Here is a 20,000-nt window from a genome sequence, read left to right as displayed (position 1 = left end):
GGACAATTATGTCGACTTTTTTTTGATAATTTTACTTCTTGTTTGGCCACTTTGTATCTTTTTTGGTACTTTCTGCAACTCTTCTGTCTTTTTTGGTAATTTAGTGTCTTCTTCTGGGATTTTTCCCCTTCTTTTTCTCTTTTTCCCCTGTTTTTTTGGTATTATTATGTCATTTTTTGGTAATTTTGTGTAGGAGAGGCTGTTTACACAGAGCAGAGAGGAGAGGACAGGAGAGACTGTTTACACAGAGCTGAGAGGAGAGGACAGGAGAGGCTGTTTACACAGAGCAGAGAGGAGAGGACAGGAGAGGCTGTTTACACAGAGCAGAGGGGAGAGGACAGGAGAGGCTGTTTACACAGAGCAGAGAGGAGAGGACAGGAGAGGCTGTTTACACAGAGCAGAGAGGAGAGGACAGGAGAGGCTGTTTACACAGAGCAGAGAGGAGAGGACAGGAGAGGCTGTTTACACAGAGCTGAGAGGAGAGGACAGGAGAGGCTGTTTACACAGAGCAGAGAGGAGAGGACAGGAGAGACTGTTTACACAGAGCTGAGAGGAGAGGACAGGAGAGGCTGTTTACACAGAGCAGAGAGGAGAGGACAGGAGAGGCTGTTTACACAGAGCAGAGAGGAGAGGACAGGAGAGGCTGTTTACACAGAGCAGAGAGGAGAGGACAGGAGAGGCTGTTTGCACAGAGCAGAGAGGAGAGGACAGGAGAGGCTGTTTACACAGAGCAGAGAGGAGAGGACAGGAGACAGATTTGACAACCCTCGTTGGAAGTAGAGGTTTAAATAAAAAGCATAGTTTAGAGAAGTGTGGTACAGTACAGAGAATATCTAAAACGAGCTCTGGGAGCTTTTAAAAACTGGCCGGTGCTGAGATGTGATTATTTAACTCGCCAGCTACAATCATTTACCAACCTGCCCTTCAGCTGCTCGTTACGTCACCAAAAGTTTTTCTAATTTCAAAATTTTCCATATCCTTTTCAAATGTGATTTTGAATTTATACTTTCCAAACACTATCATGCTCAATAAAGAATTTTAAATGTTGCAGATTTGAACAAAGGTGTCAAATCTAAAATAAGGTCTGGATGTGATGAAGACGTTAAAATCAGCTCCTTTAACTCCTTTCTAAGCCTCTCTGTTTCTTTATTGCCACTGATTCTACTTCTATCTTTCCTCTAGCTTGCTCCAGCTCCCTCTCCCCACTCTGTTTCTCTCTCTTCACCGTATCTCTTTTCCTCCACTGGTTTTGTGCCACTACACACACACTCCCTCCCAGCCTCAGCCTGTGTTTCACCTCTGAGCTCTCTCTCTCGGGGAGCTGTGAGGAGTTCACGGCCATTTGATCCCGCTTGTTTGTTGAATACACATTGTTCAGCTGAGGGCCAGTCTGGGAATTACAGAATGCACTTTTGTCACCTCACAACATCAAACTAAACGTGCTTCCAGAACAAAAGTGTCTAGATTACGACCAGTGAGATTCACATTTCTACCATCAGCTTTATTGTTTTGTTTGTGACTTTGTGTTTTCAATGGACATTGTTCAGCCAAGGGTCAGATTAAAACCCTCTGGAGTCTCCACAAGCTCCAGATCATGACTTCTTCTTCACATTTATACCTCTAACGTTCTGGCTGTAAACTCCATGAGGCCAGTTTCAGTTTGATGATGATATACCAAGTAAAACTGGAGACAAGCTCAAATAGATTTAGTATCAAATGATAGAACTGGATGGAACCCTCTTATATGGTAGATTTGACACCTTTTTTCATATTTGCAACATTTAAAATTCTTTATTGAGCATGATGGTGTTTTGAAAGTAAAAAAAAAAAGATTAAAAATCACATTTTATGTTGGACTAAAGGACTAAAGGACTAAAAAAGACACAAAATGACCAAAAAAAGAAACAAATGAGGAGACAAAATGACCAAAGAACACAAAATGACTAAAAAAGACACAAAATAAGTAAAAAACGACACATCAAAAAACATAAAATGACTAAAAAAAGACACAAAAAGACAAAAAATGACTAAAAAAGACACAAAATAAGTAAAACAGACAACAAAAGACACAAAATGACAAAAAAAGAAACAAATGAGGAGACAAAATTACCAAAAAAAACCCACAGAAGACACAAAATGTCTAAAAAATACACAAAATTACCAAAAAAAGACACAAAATGACCAAAAAAGACACAACAAAAGACACAAAAAGACAAAATGACCAAAAAAGACACAAATGGAGTTACAAAATTCAACAAACATTTTACATTTTAATGCGTAAAAATAAAATTTTCAACATTTAACCCATTGAAGCCTGGAAAGCGTTTACATCGTTTTGTAGTATTTTGTATAAGCTCTCAAATACTTTTTGAATTTCTATTTCTGAATTTCTATCTGCTACAGAGGCTGAAAAATCTATCATTTAGTAGAAGAATTCACACTTTTTTTTTCCAGAATTTTCAGAAAATTTGAGGCTTATTTTAAAATCGCCCAGCGGTTTTTCAGGCCTCAATGGGTTAATGGAGGTCTATCGCCGAAAACGCTGTAATGTGTTGTGTTTTTTGGTTAATTTCTCTTTTTTTTAATCTCGGCTAAATGATTCACTGGTTTGGAAAACGTCAAAGTGACTTTATTTTTATTGCCGTATCTTCAGAAGGTCCTATCATAGTGATAGCAGGTATTGGGCACCACACACGTACATATAATGTGTAGATATATGTGTCCTGCTGGTGGTCCGGTCCCTCGGTAAGGGTTCTGGACTCTTATCGTGAGCTCACCGAGGACTCTGGTCCTGGTCTGCTGCCCAGATAGGCCTCATGTTCCTCCCACAGAGCAGAGCGGGAGATAAGAGCGAGAGCTTCTGTGTAATGGAAGGAAAAGATACGATGTGGTCAAGTTTAGAGAGCTGATTCTGTGTTTCAGAGCAGTGACGCCAAGCAGCTCTGGTCATCAAACACACTTCCTCTTTCTTCCTCTTCCTCACTCACTCATTCTCACATGACCTCATCTCAACTTTCCCATCATTCAGTGCTTCTTACATTTGGTTTTTCTACCCCGTTAAAAATCAAAAACGGCCTCAAACAACCCTAAACATTTGGCTGCGTCCCTCGCTGTTGTCAGCTTAAGTACAGCTTTACTGTTTGGACCGCATGTTGCGTTTAAAGAGCATGAATCCTGACAGCTGAAAAGGTAATTCAAGGAAATGTGTAACATAATATTCAACAGCAACAATATTCAGACTCAGATTTAACCCGTTTTGACTTTGGCTCGTCCCTCTCTTTCGTCTTACAGGCTATAGGTTTGTCTGCTGTTGCCAGACTAATTCGTAAATGGCTGTTCTGACTTCCAAGGGACATTGTTGGCATGAACAGAGCAAAATGAAATAAAATATGACCTTTAAACAATCCTGTAACAATAAATCCTGTGATGTAGCAGGAGGCGACACATGCAAATTGGGGCAATGTTTGGTTTCTCTTCTGGTTTGACGGTTTTATCTGTGAGTTTCTGGACACCAGTCATCTTATCTAACTCTAAAATTTCCCTGTTGTGGGACTAAAAAAGAAATATGTTATCTTAAACCACATGAGAGAGACATTTGGGATCGGCCTGCTCAGGGCCAGGACGGGTGGAAATCTGTCTGACAGAGCAAATACAACATGAGCTCGGTGGATTCGTTTCAGTTTTCAGGTTGGCCCTGAAAGACCAGGTTGGTCTTATAAAGTCACAGGTTAAAAATAAAATATCGTACCCAGGTTATTCGAAATCCTAAAGGTTTAAGGATTTATTGGTTCTATAGGCGCTTGCAACAGAGAAAAGATGGTTTGAGGTCACCATAGTTTTTGTGAGTCCTATGTGTGTTAAAATGGTATAAATTTGTTTGACAAAAAAAATAAATAATAATAATTGGGATCCCATTTTCAAATATGCAATATTTTCCATTTGCAGTTACAGAATATTATTTTGTTATCTTTAGTCAGAATTAAGGTTTAGGGACTGCCACCCAATGGTGTCTCAAACACTTAAATACCTATCATCCATCCATCTGCCCATCCATCCATCTATCCATCCATCCACCTTGTATCTGTCCATCCGCCCATCCATCCATCCATCCATCCGCCCATCCATCCATCCATCTGCCCATCCATCCATCTATCCATCCATCCACCTTGTATCTGTCCATCCGCCCATCCATCCATCCATCCATCCGCCCATCCATCCATCCATCCATCCATCCATCCATCCATCCGCCCATCCATCCATCCATCCATCCATCCACCCACCCACCCACCCATCCATCCATCCATCCACCCAACCATCCATCCATCCATCCATCCATCCATCCATCCATCCATCCATCCATCCGCCCATCCATCCATCCGCCCATCCATCCATCCATCCATCCATCCATCCATCCATCCATCCATCCATCCACCCACCCATCCATCCATCCACCCATCCATCCATCCACCCAACCATCCACCCAACCATCCAACCATCCATCCATCCATCCATCCATCCATCCATCCACCCATCCACCCTTTCTTACCTGTCCTTTGTGTTGTAGGGTTTGCGTGATGTGTTTGAGAACTACTACAGAAAGCAGAGGAGGAAACAGGCTCGCCTGGTGCTGCAGCCTCACTCTAACATGGTACGACCCTGCACCTCCACCTTTACGTCCACACACTCCTAACTCCACCTGGCCTCCTCCTGCACACACACTCCCCTCCCCCACACAAACACACTCCTTAATCTATGACTCAGAAACAATTAAACCTTTAAGTTTATTATCTAATAAATAATGTGTTTTTCCTGGTGTAAGTTGAATTTGATACATTTTGTTGTTATCTTTCTGGACTTTATCTTTGCTGTTGGACTCTTTATCCCTCCTCCTGTTACTCCCTGTCTACCTCTTCCCTCTATATCTCTCTTTTTCCCCCTTTTCTTTTACATTTCCAGCATGAAACTCTAGAGGGATACAGGCGGTACTTCAATCAGATTGTCGGGTAAGTTTTTATTTTAACTTAACCTCTTTATCTATAGAGTCTTCAGAGATTTAAATATTTTGTATTTGTCTGTGATTTTAACTCATTTGAAGTGGCATTCTTCTCATTTTAAAACCCTTCTTAGTCAGACCATTCAGAGTGTAACTTAAATCTGTGTCTGTATATGTTTATTTAATTTGTTTTCTGCTGCCATTAATACTCCTTCTACATATCTGTGGAAATTAAACTGTTAAAAATATGCCCTAATAATCATAGTCATAACTCAGTCACATCTGAGCACACAGACATGATGAACATATTTTTATATTCAGGGTGACCTAAACATCATGGAAATCATTATATCCATTGCAAATAAACATCTATAACACCACTAAGAATGGAACGAAAAAAAGTGGCTCCATTATCACGATTTAAAGTTTTCTTTAGTGGTAATCCGATGATGGTTGTCTTTAGACTTGGGATGTTATTTTTCTTTAGCCTTCTTTTGTTAACCTACACTACAGGCCAATAAGTTTGGAAACAACATTAAATTTGTACAAAAAAGATCATAGTTTCATTGCTATACTTTGCAACAAAATAAACACATGATTATTATATAAAGAGTCACTTATTATAATATAATTTTACTTAAATCATCAGGTCATTTTTATTGCCTAGACTTTGTGTTTCCTTCTTTCCTTAATGTTGTCAGAAATATGAACACAGTTGAGATTTGTTGGGATTTTTGTATCCAAACTCTCAAAAGCCAAAGGGCTAAAGTGAATAATGCAAACTGTGATTGGTTTGTGACTCTTCCAAATCTCCTCCACCCTTCTTTTCTTTTGGTAACATTTATTCACCAATGGTCTGATAACATCAATGTTTACCTAAAGGTCAATGGAGAAAAATGGTTCAATTCAATAAAGGTAAAGTCTGATCATGCAGTAAACACATCCAGAAATACAAAGAATCCAGACTGGTTTTTAAGAAAGCCATTGTGAACACAAAATTTAAGTTGCTTCCAAACTTTTGGCCTGTAGTGTATGAAAAACCATTAACTGACAATTAAAATTTACCATTTAGGATCTTGTTGTCAAAATGAATTGATGTTGATGTTATAAAATACAATAAAAAGGCAACACTAACCCTCAATTTTAGTTCTTTGAAAGTCTTGTGTGCTGTATATTGACTCTGAGACCTGTGGCGGAATAAACCCTTTCAAATAGTCCTGACGGTGCAGTAGACTCTCACTAGAGTGACCAGCTTTGGAGAGCACGTCTGTTTACCTCGTGGCCATTAGCTTGTTGAGGGCGTTGCTCTGGCAGCGCCACACGACTCCAGCCTGGCAGAACACACCGCTGTCCTATTATTGTCCTCATGGTTACGGAAAAGACTCCTGGCCTGATCTGACGTGGGTGTAGCACGGGCCAATGAAGAGCCCATTAACTTGTGTTTTCACTTAACATTGAAGAAAGGGCGTGGCGTTGGCAGACGCCTGATGATTAAGGATGGGTGTTCATCTTTCAGTCAAGCCAACATCCTTCTCTCCCTCTTTTCATCCATCCATCCACCCATCTATCCATCCATCCTTTCATCCATCCATCCCATCACCCATTCACCTTTTCCTGACTCCTCTCCCAAAACTCATCTAATCCACAAATAGATCCATTCTTGCATCCATGTGTCATCCCTTTACCCACCCGTCCATCCATCTACCCCTCCATCCAACCATCCATCCAACCAACTGTGCGCCCATCCATCCATCCATCTCTACATCCATCCATCCATCCATCTCTACATCCATTCATCCACCCATCCATCCATCCATCCATCTCTACATCCATCCATCCATCCATCTCTACATCCATCCATCCATCCATCTCTACATCCATTCATCCACCCATCCATCCATCTCTACATCCATTCATCCATCCATCCATCTCTACATCCATCCATCCATCCATCCATCCATCCATCTCTACATCCATCCATCCATCCATCTCTACACCCATCCATCCATCCATCTCTACATCCATTCATCCATCCATCTCTACACCCATCCATCCATCCATCTCTACATCCATTCATCCATCCATCCATCCATCTCTACATCCATCCATCCATCTCTACATCCATTCATCCACCCATCCATCATCTCTACACCCATCCATCCATCCATCTCTACATCCACCCATCCATCCATCTCTACACCCATCCATCCATCCATCTCTACATCCATCCATCTCTACACCCATCCATCCATCCATCTCTACATCCATCCATCCATCCATCTCTACATCCATCCACCTCTACATCCATCCATCCATCCATCTCTACATCCATCCACCCATCCATCCATCTCTACATCCATCCATCCATCTCTACATCCATCCATCCATCCATCTCTACATCCATCCACCTCTCCACCGGTTGTAGTCCTCCTGTGTAACTTGGCAGAGAGCAGTGAGAGAGAGAAGCTCTGAGTGAAACCAAACATTGGGCGTTTAGCGACACCTCGTTTCATTTCGTTTGAGTGACTTCTGACCATTTGACATCTTTTCATCTCTCCTCCCCTCCCACTGTTTTCCATCCCTCTCTGGTCACACTCACCCCTCCCTTCCTTATACTTTTCCTCTCATCCATCACTCCATCCAATTATCTGCATTGCATTTGAACACACACACACACACACACACACACACACACACACACACACACACGGTGGTGACGATTGATAGAGTGTGTGTGATGGTGGTTGGCTTATTGCTGTTATTCCTTCTGTCTGTCTGACTGGAGCAGACGCTTTTATAAACACCGCCAAGGCTGGACACTAATACACACACACAATGGTGCACACACACACACTAAATCACACACAATGGCGCACACACACACACACACACACACACTAACTCACACACACTCAGGTCTGTTATTCCCATTTTTGGAAGGTGCCATCCCATGTCTCTCATCCATTGCTGTTTCTCCACCATTTCATCATCCGTTCATCCATTCTTCCACTCGTTTCCCATCCAGCCATCATCCAGCCAATCATCTTTTCATCTGCAGCGGTCTCAGTAACAACTGAAGTTGTCTTTTTGTAACTTCTTGCCATGGATAGACGTTGCCACATTAGGTTTTCTGCCATGCGTACGTCCTATTCTCCTCAGCTGTGAGGGATTTTCCTTTTTCCAATTTGGCACAAACGCCCACTTGGACGCAAGGATGAACTGATTAAGTCAAGTCAAGTTTATTTGTCCCAACTTGGTACTATTTAGTTGCAGTCTAGGTGTAAAAAAGACATAAAAAACAATACATTCCAACACACATGCATACAACAGATCACAGCCTCAATATATCTATATGTCTAAAAACAAAACAAAACAATGGCCAAAAAACCTAACCCTTTTGGGACTGAAATTGAGAATTCATGCACCAAATATAATGAAATGTGAGACAAATGTCAAACAGGACACATTTATACCCAAAAAGCCAAAAGTCAATTTCACTGAGACATAACAACGTTCTGCAAAAACACTTTTATGGCCATTATTCAATGGCATAACTCAGAAACAAGAGCAGATTGTGATTATAGTTCACATTTGGTCAGATACTGAATTGGAGACACCAATTTAGGGTGTCTTCTTTGAAACTGTGCAGAATCTTATAGATTTTTTGTGCTGCCGGATTCAGGTTTTGTGTAAAACTTGCCAAAAAATAAGCTTAATACCTTCAATTAAATTCCTTAAAAGTCTACATTACGTAACTTACTGGACATGCATGGATGTGAATTGCAACCTGACTGGTCTGTTTCAGTCATTTCACCTTTATTTTACACAGGGTAGGTGGCTGAGAGTTGATCACCCAGTGCACACAGAACAGTTAAACTAAACTACAATATTTAAGGGAAGTTACCGTTTCGTACAACATGACCCTAGTTTTGTAGTTTTGTATCATCCTAACAGTTATAAGGACATGGTTCTTACAGCTCAGTTGTCATGACTGATAGAAATGATTGGCAAAACTACAAAAATAAGAACCCATCTTGAAATAAAGTGTCTTTTTCCTCAAACAAATGCAATTATAAAAAATAAAACAGCCAACATTTAAGGATCTCTCTTCATATTTTTTCATTCCAATTTTTTATAGTGAAAAGGAATTTACCATCTGACACAAAACAGGAAGCAAATGGAATTAAAGTTAAAGAGCAATAGAAAATCCCATCCATCCATTCTCGTCCGGTTGGAACGTAGATGGAGCGGTAAATCGAGAGCTTTGCCTTCAGGCTCAGCTCCTTCTTCACCACGACGCCCGCATCACTGCTGACGCCGCACCAAACCGCCTGTCCATCTCACGCTCCGTTCTACCGTCACTGCTGAACAAGACCCCGAGATACTGGAACTCCTTCTCTTGAGGCAGTACCTCTCTCCACCCAGAGGGGGCAGTCCACCGTTTTCACCCAGAGAACCATGGCCTCAGACTTGGAGGTGCTGACTCTCATCCCAACCGCTTCACACTCGTCTGCAAACCGCCCCAACGAGTGTTGGAGGTCCCGGTCTGATGAAGCCTAAAGAACCACATCATCTGCAAAAAAGCAGAGATGCAATTCTAAGGTCACCAAACCGGATCCCTTCCTCCCCCCGGCTGGGCCTTGAGATCCATCCATGCCAAATATCTAAATAATCAGAAGACACACATTCCCCCTACTGCACCATTAGACTAAATCTGTTTTATTCTCTTTCTGAAGCACACAAACCCCTCCACCGCGTGAAGGTGGCGATTCTTGGAGGAGAATAGAAAATCCCCTCCTATCATATTTACCCTCTTCACTAATGACGAAGAGAAGACTAACCATGCTCAGTCGGCCACAAAGTGGACCACATGGTGGCTGGTTGTGGTCTGGCGAGGCTCAGAGGGCCCTGGTGTGGGTGAGACATGTTGTCAGTGGATATAAACCAAAGTCACTCTGCAGAATCCATTTCACACGGGCGTCATTTCAAGAAAGCAGCTCAACGTTTGACTGACGAGTGCCGAGACGTCAGCAGCTCTTTCTGCTTGACTGGATGAATGAGCCACTTGCTCGGCTGTCGTTGTTACGAGTAAATGATTTCTAAACTGAGTAATCATGACGGCTCGTCTGGAAAAGTTGTCAGAGTTCACTTAAACTGCCACAGCAATACCTTTTTAAACAAATCTGAAGATCCAAATTGGCAGCACAGTTGATGAATTCTACTTTTATGTTGCTAATGTCTACTCTAAATTAATTTCCTCTACCCAAACCAAACATTACAATTGAAAAACCTTCTGAAATCTGATTTTACCTCTTTTTTTTAAATGGAAAATGGGCATTAAACAGGTGCATGGAAACACACTAATTATCTCTTGGATCAGGGAGTCACTGCACCCGTCTTAGTAATAAGCAGCACATAAGCATCCTGTAAAACTAAAACTTGTTGTTTTTTGTTGTTGTTTTTACACTTTTTAGAGGTATACTATGCATTTTTCTATCAAAAAAATGCATAGAGCAGGGTCGGGCAATTTATATTCCCAAGGGGCCACATGAGATACTGCAAAGGTTGCGGAGGGCCGGACCAAAACAGACTGACTTAAATTCTGCTCAATTTTAATTTCATCACGTTATAAAATGCAATAAATTATCTGGTTTTGAGCTGCTACTGGTAAGAAAACATGTTAAAAAAATAAGACTATGTTACTGTGGAGTAAGTCAAATATAACAATAAATATTGGTAAAAACTTTTCCACTTATTTTCCACTTTTTTAAACTTATTTTCCATTTATTTTAAACACAACATACATTCAAACCACAAAAACAATATAGAGCATGTATGGCATGCAGTAAACCAGAAATGTATGCACAAAGCAATACGTTTTTTCACAATGTAACAAGATTTTTTTGTTTACGAAGCTACGAAAATAGCAGGTACAGCACTGAAAGCAATGCAAATATAGCAAGAGGAAATGCCAAGCGGACAATTTTAATCCTAAAACGAGATATTTGCTTTCACTTCTTTGATCCAGGGAGGAGGAGCCAACTTTGAATGTTGTGTTTACAAACAGTAAGTGATGATTCCTGCATACTATGCCTTTAAGATAATTGGTCTTTGTTGTCCTTCTTGTGCTTCTCTTTCCAGCTTCTTCGTGGTGGAGGATCACGTCCTTCACACCACGCAGGGTTTGGTCAACAGAGCGTACGTGGAGGAGCTTTGGGAGCTGGCGCTGTCTAAAATCATCGCTGCCCTGAGGACCCACTCCGTACGAACAAACACAAACACACACTTCAGAGCATAAAACATCAACATCAAAGCTCTCTGACACACTCCTCTGTCTCCTCAGTCGTACTGTGACAACCCAGACCTGGTCCTGGATCTGAAGAACCTCATCGTCCTTTTTGCTGACACACTGCAGGTACGTGTGGGACCCAAAAATGGACATTCTGCCTTTTTTATGTTTTTGATTCCCAATATATTGGTCAGTTTAAAGGCTAATTGTATGAAATAGGAAGCTGCTAAAAGGTTTGATGAGGTGAAAGTGAAAAAAATATATTTATGTGTCACATTTTTATGACACTTGTATGAGAAGGACCATTTAGGGTCCAGAAGAGTCAAAGTGTGAGTTTTTTCAAATAGCTCCAAAAATAATAATGCATAAAAATTAATATTGTTATCAATTATTGACCTAGTCAAGACTGTAATAACCTCACCCCAAATATTCCACTTTGCACCTGATTTTTGAAAATATTGCATATTTTGTGTTTTTGCCCTTGAAAAAGCAGGCGTTCTTATGTCAAAAAGGGCATAAAAACATAAAAATATTTAAAAAATAATCTATTTTTTTAATATCTATGGTTAGGTCTTAAGCTGCTGAAAGGTTTGATGCGGTGAAAGTGAAAAAAAATATTTATATATCACATTTTTATGACACTTGTATGAGAGGGAGCGTTTAGGGTCCCGAAGAGTCAAAGTGTGAGTTAATTTTAAAGAGGCCTCGAGGGTTAATGTATAAAATTCAGCATTTTCTTTCCATTTTGTATGTTTTCGTTCTTAAAATCATCTTGGTGCATGCTGAGTAACATATTTGACCCCAGGGGCCCATGAAACCTGTTCAAAGCATGTTTTTCAGTTTAAAAATGGACGCCAGCCAATCTGTAGAGAAAGACTTTCTTTCTTAATTCGACCTTTTTTAGAAGTTTTATCATCTGATGTCAGTTTGCTCTCCGTGCTTGTATGAAAGAATGAACTAACCTGGATGGATTGAGTGTGATGGATGAGAGGATGGAGGGATGTGGAGCAGGAGATAGAGGGGATGTGGCTAAAAACTGGATGGGAGAAACATTCAGAGATGAGTGAGCGAGAAGGAAAGAGGGGAATGATGAATGGACGGTTACAGGGAGAAGTGATGAGGTGCCACTGAATAGCTGAATTCAGCTCAGTCTCTAAAACATCACAGGAAGTCTATTTACTATTGTTTTATGTTGGAGTCTCTCCTCCTACAGATCTGCCCTTCTTTATGTTTCATACATGTAGCTTTGAAAACACAAATACACCTTCATGGATGATCTAAAACACCTGTCAGAGCTGAAGTCAGTGGTTTTATTGCACTGCTATTAAACGAACAATAGGAACTGTGCACTAACTGTGCACAACGTCAGCAGATGATCATAAACAAAGCAGCATGACTAATTATGCACAGAGTCTCCGCTGATCATAAACATCGTGATGGTGAATTAACCAGCATCACTAACTGTGCACAGAGTGTCTGGTGCTTGTTGTAAACAAACAGAGATCGCTAAGTGAACACCTCCTGCAGCAGCAGCACATACACACTGTACTGCTACAGAGCTAACTGTTAGCCTGTTAGCACATACACACTGTACTGCTACAGAGCTAACTGTTAGCCTGTTAGCACATACACACTGTACTGCTACAGAGCTAACTGTTAGCCTGTTAGCACATACACACTGTACTGCTACAGAGCTAAGTGTTAGCCTGTTAGCACATACACACTGTGCTGCTACAGAGCTAACTGTTAGCCTGTTAGCACATACACACTGTACTGCTACAGAGCTAACTGTTAGCCTGTTAGCACATACACACTGTACTGCTACAGAGCTAACTGTTAGCCTGTTAGCACATACACACTGTACTGCTACAGAGCTAACTGTTAGCCTGTTAGCACATACACACTGTACTGCTACAGAGCTAAGTGTTAGCCTGTTAGCACATACACACTGTACTGCTACAGAGCTAAGTGTTAGCCTGTTAGCACATACACACTGTACTGCTACAGAGCTAACTGTTAGCCTGTTAGCACATACACACTGTACTGCTACAGAGCTAACTGTTAGCCTGTTAGCACATACACACTGTACTGCTACAGAGCTAACTGTTAGCCTGTTAGCACATACACACTGTACTGCTACAGAGCTAACTGTTAGCCTGTTAGCACATACACACTGTACTGCTACAGAGCGAACTGTTAGCCTGTTAGCACATACACACTGTACTGCTACAGAGCTAACTGTTAGCCTGTTAGCACATACACACTGTGCTGCTACAGAGCTAAGTGTTAGCCTGTTAGCACATACACACTGTACTGCTACAGAGCTAACTGTAAGCCTGTTAGCACATACACACTGTACTGCTACAGAGCTAACTGTTAGCCTGTTAGCACATACACACTGTACTGCTACAGAGCTAACTGTTAGCCTGTTAGCACATACACACTGTACTGCTACAGAGCTAACTGTTAGCCTGTTAGCACATACACACTGTACTGCTACAGAGCTAACTGTTAGCCTGTTAGCACATACACACTGTACTGCTACAGAGCTAACTGTTAGCCTGTTAGCACACACACACTGTACTGCTACAGAGCTAACTGTTAGCCTGTTAGCAATTTGCAGACTGGACACTAAGGGGTTAACATCCCCTGCGGATCTGCAGCTTGGAGAGACTGCTGCAGGAGGATTGTGCCCATCGGGCCCCGCGGCTCGTTAAAAAGAGTAATAACAAGTCTCCAAAAGTCTCCAATAACACCAGGAAAAGTCTCTGGATTTGTCTCCAGTCGCTTTTTAAAAAAAATAGTCTCTAAGGGGTTCTGAAAAGTCTCTAAATATAGCAACAAAGTTGCTAAGTTGGCAACACTGCTTCACCAGCTTTTACAAATGTCGCGTGTTGTTGTGGCGTCCAGTACTACGTCACATCCTGCTTAGCGTTCTATCCAATCAGCAACCAGGCTTTTTACAGGGGAGAAAAACAGCCCCGCCCCCTGGTGGTTGGTGGACTACTGGTGTAGAAAGTGTTGATCAGATCTGCAGGAGAGACGCATTTTAAAATGGAAATATCACCGACCATCAGGTTAATTTAACCGCGGCGGCCAAAATCGTGATCACGATTAAAATTTGATTATCTGTGTTGCTGCTGCTCCATGTTTAGCTGATGCTCACTTGTTGCTCTGGTTTGATCCTCCTGCAGGGTTACGGCTTCCCGGTGTCCCAGCTGTTTGACATGCTGCTGGAGATGAGGGAGCAGTACGGAGAAATCCTGCTCAAGAGATGGAACATCACCTTCAGGTACCCACACATCACACACCTCTACTCTTAGGCCCCGTTCACACGAGGACGGTCTGAACAGAAGACGCAAAAGTGGCGTCGCGTCTTCACTTTTTATTCCTCGTTTAGACGAGCGTTTTCAGGAGGAAATCTGCTGCATACGGTGACGCAAAAGTGTGTGAAATTGGATTGCATGCAGCCAGGCGGCATCACTTAAAGCCATAAGAGCATCTTTGGGCATGCAGAAGTTTTCACGCCACACATTTTCATCAGCTACTCCTTCCACAAAGTTCTCCTCCATCACTAGATCTCCCAGGTCTCGTTCACAGCCGTCTGGCTCCTCCCACCAATCGCTGCATCCAGAATGTGATGGAGGTAATTCCAGATCCTTCTCTGTTCACTAATACTATCTGTACATATCCTGTACATTTGGTGGAAAGACTCCTGTAAGTTTATTAGAGCTGCCAGAGCAGCTTGAAGGTCCCACCATGGAAATAATCCCACGTTTCTTTATTTCCTGTACTGGAGCATGTATGTGACGTAAACACATACGTGACGTGAGCAGATCAGATCAGAGTTTTGTGTCTTGTCAGTGTAGACGACGTGCTACGGAGGAGAGGATTACACTTTTACACTTTGGAGGGTGGTTTCAGATTTTTGCGTCTTTAAGCCCCCAAAACGCCGTCACCGTCTAAACGAAAGGCACTTCCCATCAAATATTTTGTCGTTTTTACCCGCAAGCGTCCTCGTGCGAACGGGGCCTTAGTCATACTGAACTGTGTTTAGGTGATCAGGCTTTTAACCTTCACCTCTCTAGCTGGAAGGTCATAAGGGGGCTCCTAGTGTGTTGGACTACTACACACACACACACACACACACACACACACACTCACGCAACCAATATTAGTTTGTGGGAAACGTCCTCATTGTGGTTTTGAAGTTTTACGAGCAGCCAGAGAGAGGAAGTGTTTTAAAGCAGAACGTCCGGAACATTCTCTACCCTTCAGAATGGGTACTACCCTTATAAGGTGTGTGTGTGTGTGTGTGTGTGTGTGTATGTGTGTGTGTGTTTGGGCTCACATGCCATTGTTTCACCATCGCTTTTGTCCAATGACACCAGAGGGACTTACAGCGAGAACAGACAAACAAACACTCTCTCTCTCTCTCTCTCTCCCTCTACCTCTCTCTCATCCCTCTCTCTCATCCCCCCCCTCTCGCTCCCTCTCTCTCCCTACCTCTCTCTCTCTCTCTCTCTCTCTCTCTCTCTCTCTCTCCCTCTCTCTCCCTCTACCTCTCTCTCTCTCTGTCTCTCTACCTCTCTCTCTCTCTCATCCCCCCCTCTCTCTCTCTCTCCCTCTCTCTCTCCCTACCTCTCTCTCTCTCTCTCTCTCCCTCTCTCTCTCTCTCTCTCTCTCTCTCTCTCTCTCTCTCCCTCTCTCTCTCTCTCCCTCTCCCTCTCTCTCTCTCTCTCTCTTTCACACACACTCTCTGGTGCGGCCACAGGAATGCTGTGTTGTATTGTTAGAGCGAGAGTCTCTCCGGTTCACGGCCTCTCCATGGAACGTTGGAACGTCCAAAATCTGGAGCGCCAACAAGAAAAAAACCTCAAGCATCACAACGACCCCCAATGGGACGATTGTGTATTTATGTGTGTGTGTGTGTGTGTGTGTGTGTGTGTGTGTGTGTGTGTGTGTGTGTGTCAGAAAGAGAGAAAGACAGGGAGGAGGAGGAGGAGGAGGAGGAGGTCATTCATGCCTCTTGACCTCTTTGAATCGTCTGAAGATAGAAGAGAGGAAGTGACTTACCTGTGTAGTTGTTTGTCTCCAGGCAGGTGTTGGACCAGGACAACTACAGTCCCATCCCGGTCTCCACAGAGCAGGAGTACAAACTCTACACCTCCCAGTTCCCCCTGCAGGACCCCGAACTGGACAAGGTACAGAGAGAGAACAGAAGAGCAGATCTGCACCAAAACGTCTGATATTCAGAGTATTACTAGTGCAACCTTGAACAAGTCAGAGTTTAAAAATGTGTCGCCCAGCCCTAATTACAAGACATTAGCTCTGACGTGTTCTAGGTTGCATGTGTAGTAAAACTTTAATAACTTTATTATTATTGTTTATTCCTGCAGCTTCCCTTCCCTAAGAAGCTCCCCTTCTCCGAGTTTGTGCCAAAAGTCTACTGCCAGCTCAAAGAGTTCATCTACGCCTGTCTGAAGTACTCTGAAGACCTGCACCTCAGGTAGACACACAACACACACACACACACACACACACACACACACACACAGAGCGCTCTGTCACTGACATTCATGCTGTCTGGATAAGGGAATAAGAGAAAGGAAATGAAGGCAAAATTTATTGATTTTTAAAACATTTTTTATCTTGCACCCAAGAAATACCCCATTACAAAAAAAACAAACTAACTAACACTAACACCTACCTGAAAGGACGCTCATGGACAGCTGTCTACTTTGCATTGCCTCTCCACAGGGGTTCCCCAGGGCTTAGTGCTGGGTCCCATGCTATTCTCTATCTACACCACCTCTCTGGGTCAGGTTTGTAATTTGACCACAGACGTCTACAACCTGAGAGTTAAGCAGTAACTTTGTGCTCAGAAACGGGTATTTCCAGGTAAAAGAACCGGAGGACAGCTGACTACAGGTTGAGTTCCCATAAACTGACTGACTGAATGGTAACATGATTCTCAAACAGATCAGTTTATGAGGATCTTGAAGCTCCAGATGCTCTGAGGCTCATGTACTAAATAAAAGTGAAACCACAGGATTGTACCGTGTCTTTAAACACTGATGTCTGTTTATTGTTCACACGTTTCAGTAATAGTTTACATTTAGAATAAAGAGATTCAGGAATTAAACTCCTGGTCGCTGCAGTGGATCCGTGTTTTGACCTGAGCACCATTAATGCTCACTGCCCACACACACACACACACACACACACACACACACACACCCACACACACCCGCTCTCTCACTCTCACTCTCTCTCCATCTCTCGCTCTCTCTCTCTCACTCTCACACACTCTCTATCTCTCTCTCTCTCTCTCGCTCTCACACACTCTGTCTCTCTCTCCCTCTCTCGCTCTCTATCTCTCGCTCTCTCTCTCTCATCTCGCTCTCTCTCTCTCACTCTCACACACTCTCTATCTCTCACTCTCTCTCTCATCTCTCGCTCTCTCTCTCTCACTCTCACACACTCTCTATCTCTCTCTCTCTCTCTCGCTCTCACACACTCTCTCTCTCTCTCTCTCTCTCTCTCACTCTCACACACTCTCTATCTCTCTCTCTCTCTCTCACTCTCACACACTCTATCTCTCTCTCTCTCTCGCTCTCACACACTCTCTCTCTCTCTCTCTCTCTCTCTCGCTCTCTCTCTCACTCTCTCTATCTCTCTCGCTCTCTCTCTCACTCTCTCTATCTCTCTATCTCGCTCTCTCTCTCCCGCTTTCACACACTCTCTCTCGCTCTCTCTCTCGCTCTCTCTCACACACTCTCGCTATCTCTCTCTCTAGCTCTCACACACTCTCTCTCTCGCTCTCTCTCACTCTCTCTCTCGCTCTCTCTCCCGCTTTCACACACTCTCTCTCGCTCTCTCTCTCTCTCTCTCTGTCTCTCACTCTCTCGCTCTCTCTCTCTCCCTCTCTCGCTCTCTCTCCCTCGCTCTCACACACTCTCTCTCTCTCGCTCTCTCTCTCTCGCTATCTCTCTCTCTCTAGCTCTCACACACTCTCTCTATCTCTCTCTCACTCTCTATCTCTCTCTATCTCTCTCTCTCTAACTCTCACACACTCTATCTCTCTCTCCCTCTCTCGCTCTCTCTCTCTAGCTCTCACACACTCTCTCGCTCTCTATCTCACTCTCTCTCTCTCACTCTCTATCTCTCTCTATCTCTCTCTCTCTAGCTCTCACACACTCTATCTCTCTCTCCCTCTCTCGCTCTCTCTCTCTCGCTATCTCTCTCTCTCTAGCTCTCACACACTCTCTCTATCTCTCTCTCGCTCTCTCTCTCACTCTCTCTCTATCTCTCTCTCTAGCTCTCTCTCTCCCTCGCTCTCACACACTCTATCTCTCACTCTCTCTCTCTCTCTCTCTCTCTCTCTCTCCCTCTCTGTCTCTCACTCTCTCGCTCTCTTTCTCTCCCTCTCTCTCTCTCTCTATCTCTTGCTCTCTCTCTCTCTCTCTCTCTCTCTCTCTCGCTCCCACACACTCTCTCTCTCTCTCTCTCTCTATCTCTCTAGCTCTCTCTCTCTCTCACTCTCACACACACACACACTCACAACTTTTCCTTCGTCGATTCTTTCCATTCGGATCTTTGTCTCATTAGATTTGGCCCGCACAAGGACAGACACACACACACACACACACACCACAACGCAGCAATCAAGCCCGGCTTCTGTTCCATGTTCTGTCGAGGTTAAACAGTAACCCTCTGAGTGTGTGTGTGTGTGTGTGTGTGTGTGTGTGTGTGTGTGTGTATTGGTTACGGTTGATGGAAGAATTAACTAAAACAATGCAGCCACTTTCCTAGCGAGGAGACGAGCAATCAGGAAACAACTTCCGCTGTCCACAAGGATTCATAGGGCTGCCAGACACACACACACACACACACACACACACACACACACACACACACACTGGTCGACATACATGGAGACACATAAACACACACAGGAAACTTGAACTGCATATGTAAACTTATTATAATATTTTCATGCACATTTGACAGTGGAACTTCATTGTGGATCCTTCAGTTTGATCCGTATTATTATAATATGTATTATTACTGTCAAACTCTGATTCAATCTGCGGTTTCAAACTAAATAGCACATTATTTTATTCATGCCCATATGGCCCGGGGGGTTTTATAGTATGTGTGTGTGTGTGTGTGTGTGTGTGTGTGTTCACATGCCATTGTTTCACCATCGCTTTTGTCCAATGACACCAGTGGGACACCGACTTACACATTTAAAATTCTTTATTGAGCATGATAGTGTTTTGAAAGTAAAAAAAGATTCAAAATCACATTTTATGTTGGACTAAAGGACTAAAAAAGACACAAAAGGACTAAAAAAGACACAAAAGGACTAAAAACACACACAAAAAGACACAAAATGACCAAAAAAGACACAAATGACTAAAAAATTGACACAAAATTACCAAAAAAGACACTAAAAAGACACAAAATGACTAAAAAAGACACAAAATATCTAAAAAAGACACAAAAAAGACACAAAATGAACAAAAAAGACAAGAAAAGACACAAAATGACTAAAAAAAGACACAAAATGACAAAGAAAAGACACAAAATGACCAAAAAAAGACACAAAAAAGACACAAAATGACTAAAAAAAAGACACAAAATGACCAAAATTGTTGTGCTAAACACACCAGAGCCAAATCAAACAGAGTCCCACTAGAATAAAACCAGAGT

General features: G+C 42.7%; 1 protein-coding gene across 1 annotated transcript in view; it reads left to right on the top strand.

Moving 5' to 3' along the window:
* The window catches only part of exoc6b (exocyst complex component 6B), a 70,023-nt gene extending 53,221 nt beyond the window's left edge, over window positions 1-16,802 (top strand). Inside the window, exons 9-15 of the mRNA XM_059354725.1 lie at window positions 4,565-4,648; window positions 4,957-5,003; window positions 11,135-11,255; window positions 11,337-11,408; window positions 14,477-14,574; window positions 16,381-16,486; window positions 16,682-16,802. Coding sequence (XP_059210708.1) covers window positions 4,565-4,648; window positions 4,957-5,003; window positions 11,135-11,255; window positions 11,337-11,408; window positions 14,477-14,574; window positions 16,381-16,486; window positions 16,682-16,795 — 642 coding nt within the window. The 3' untranslated portion in view covers window positions 16,796-16,802. The remainder of the gene's footprint in view (window positions 1-4,564; window positions 4,649-4,956; window positions 5,004-11,134; window positions 11,256-11,336; window positions 11,409-14,476; window positions 14,575-16,380; window positions 16,487-16,681) is intronic.
* The last annotated feature ends 3,198 nt before the right edge of the window (window positions 16,803-20,000 follow it).

This window comes from Centropristis striata, chromosome 17 (assembly GCF_030273125.1).
Source record: "Centropristis striata isolate RG_2023a ecotype Rhode Island chromosome 17, C.striata_1.0, whole genome shotgun sequence".
NCBI lineage: Eukaryota > Metazoa > Chordata > Actinopteri > Perciformes > Serranidae > Centropristis > Centropristis striata.
This window is presented reverse-complemented; position numbering and strand designations above follow the sequence as displayed.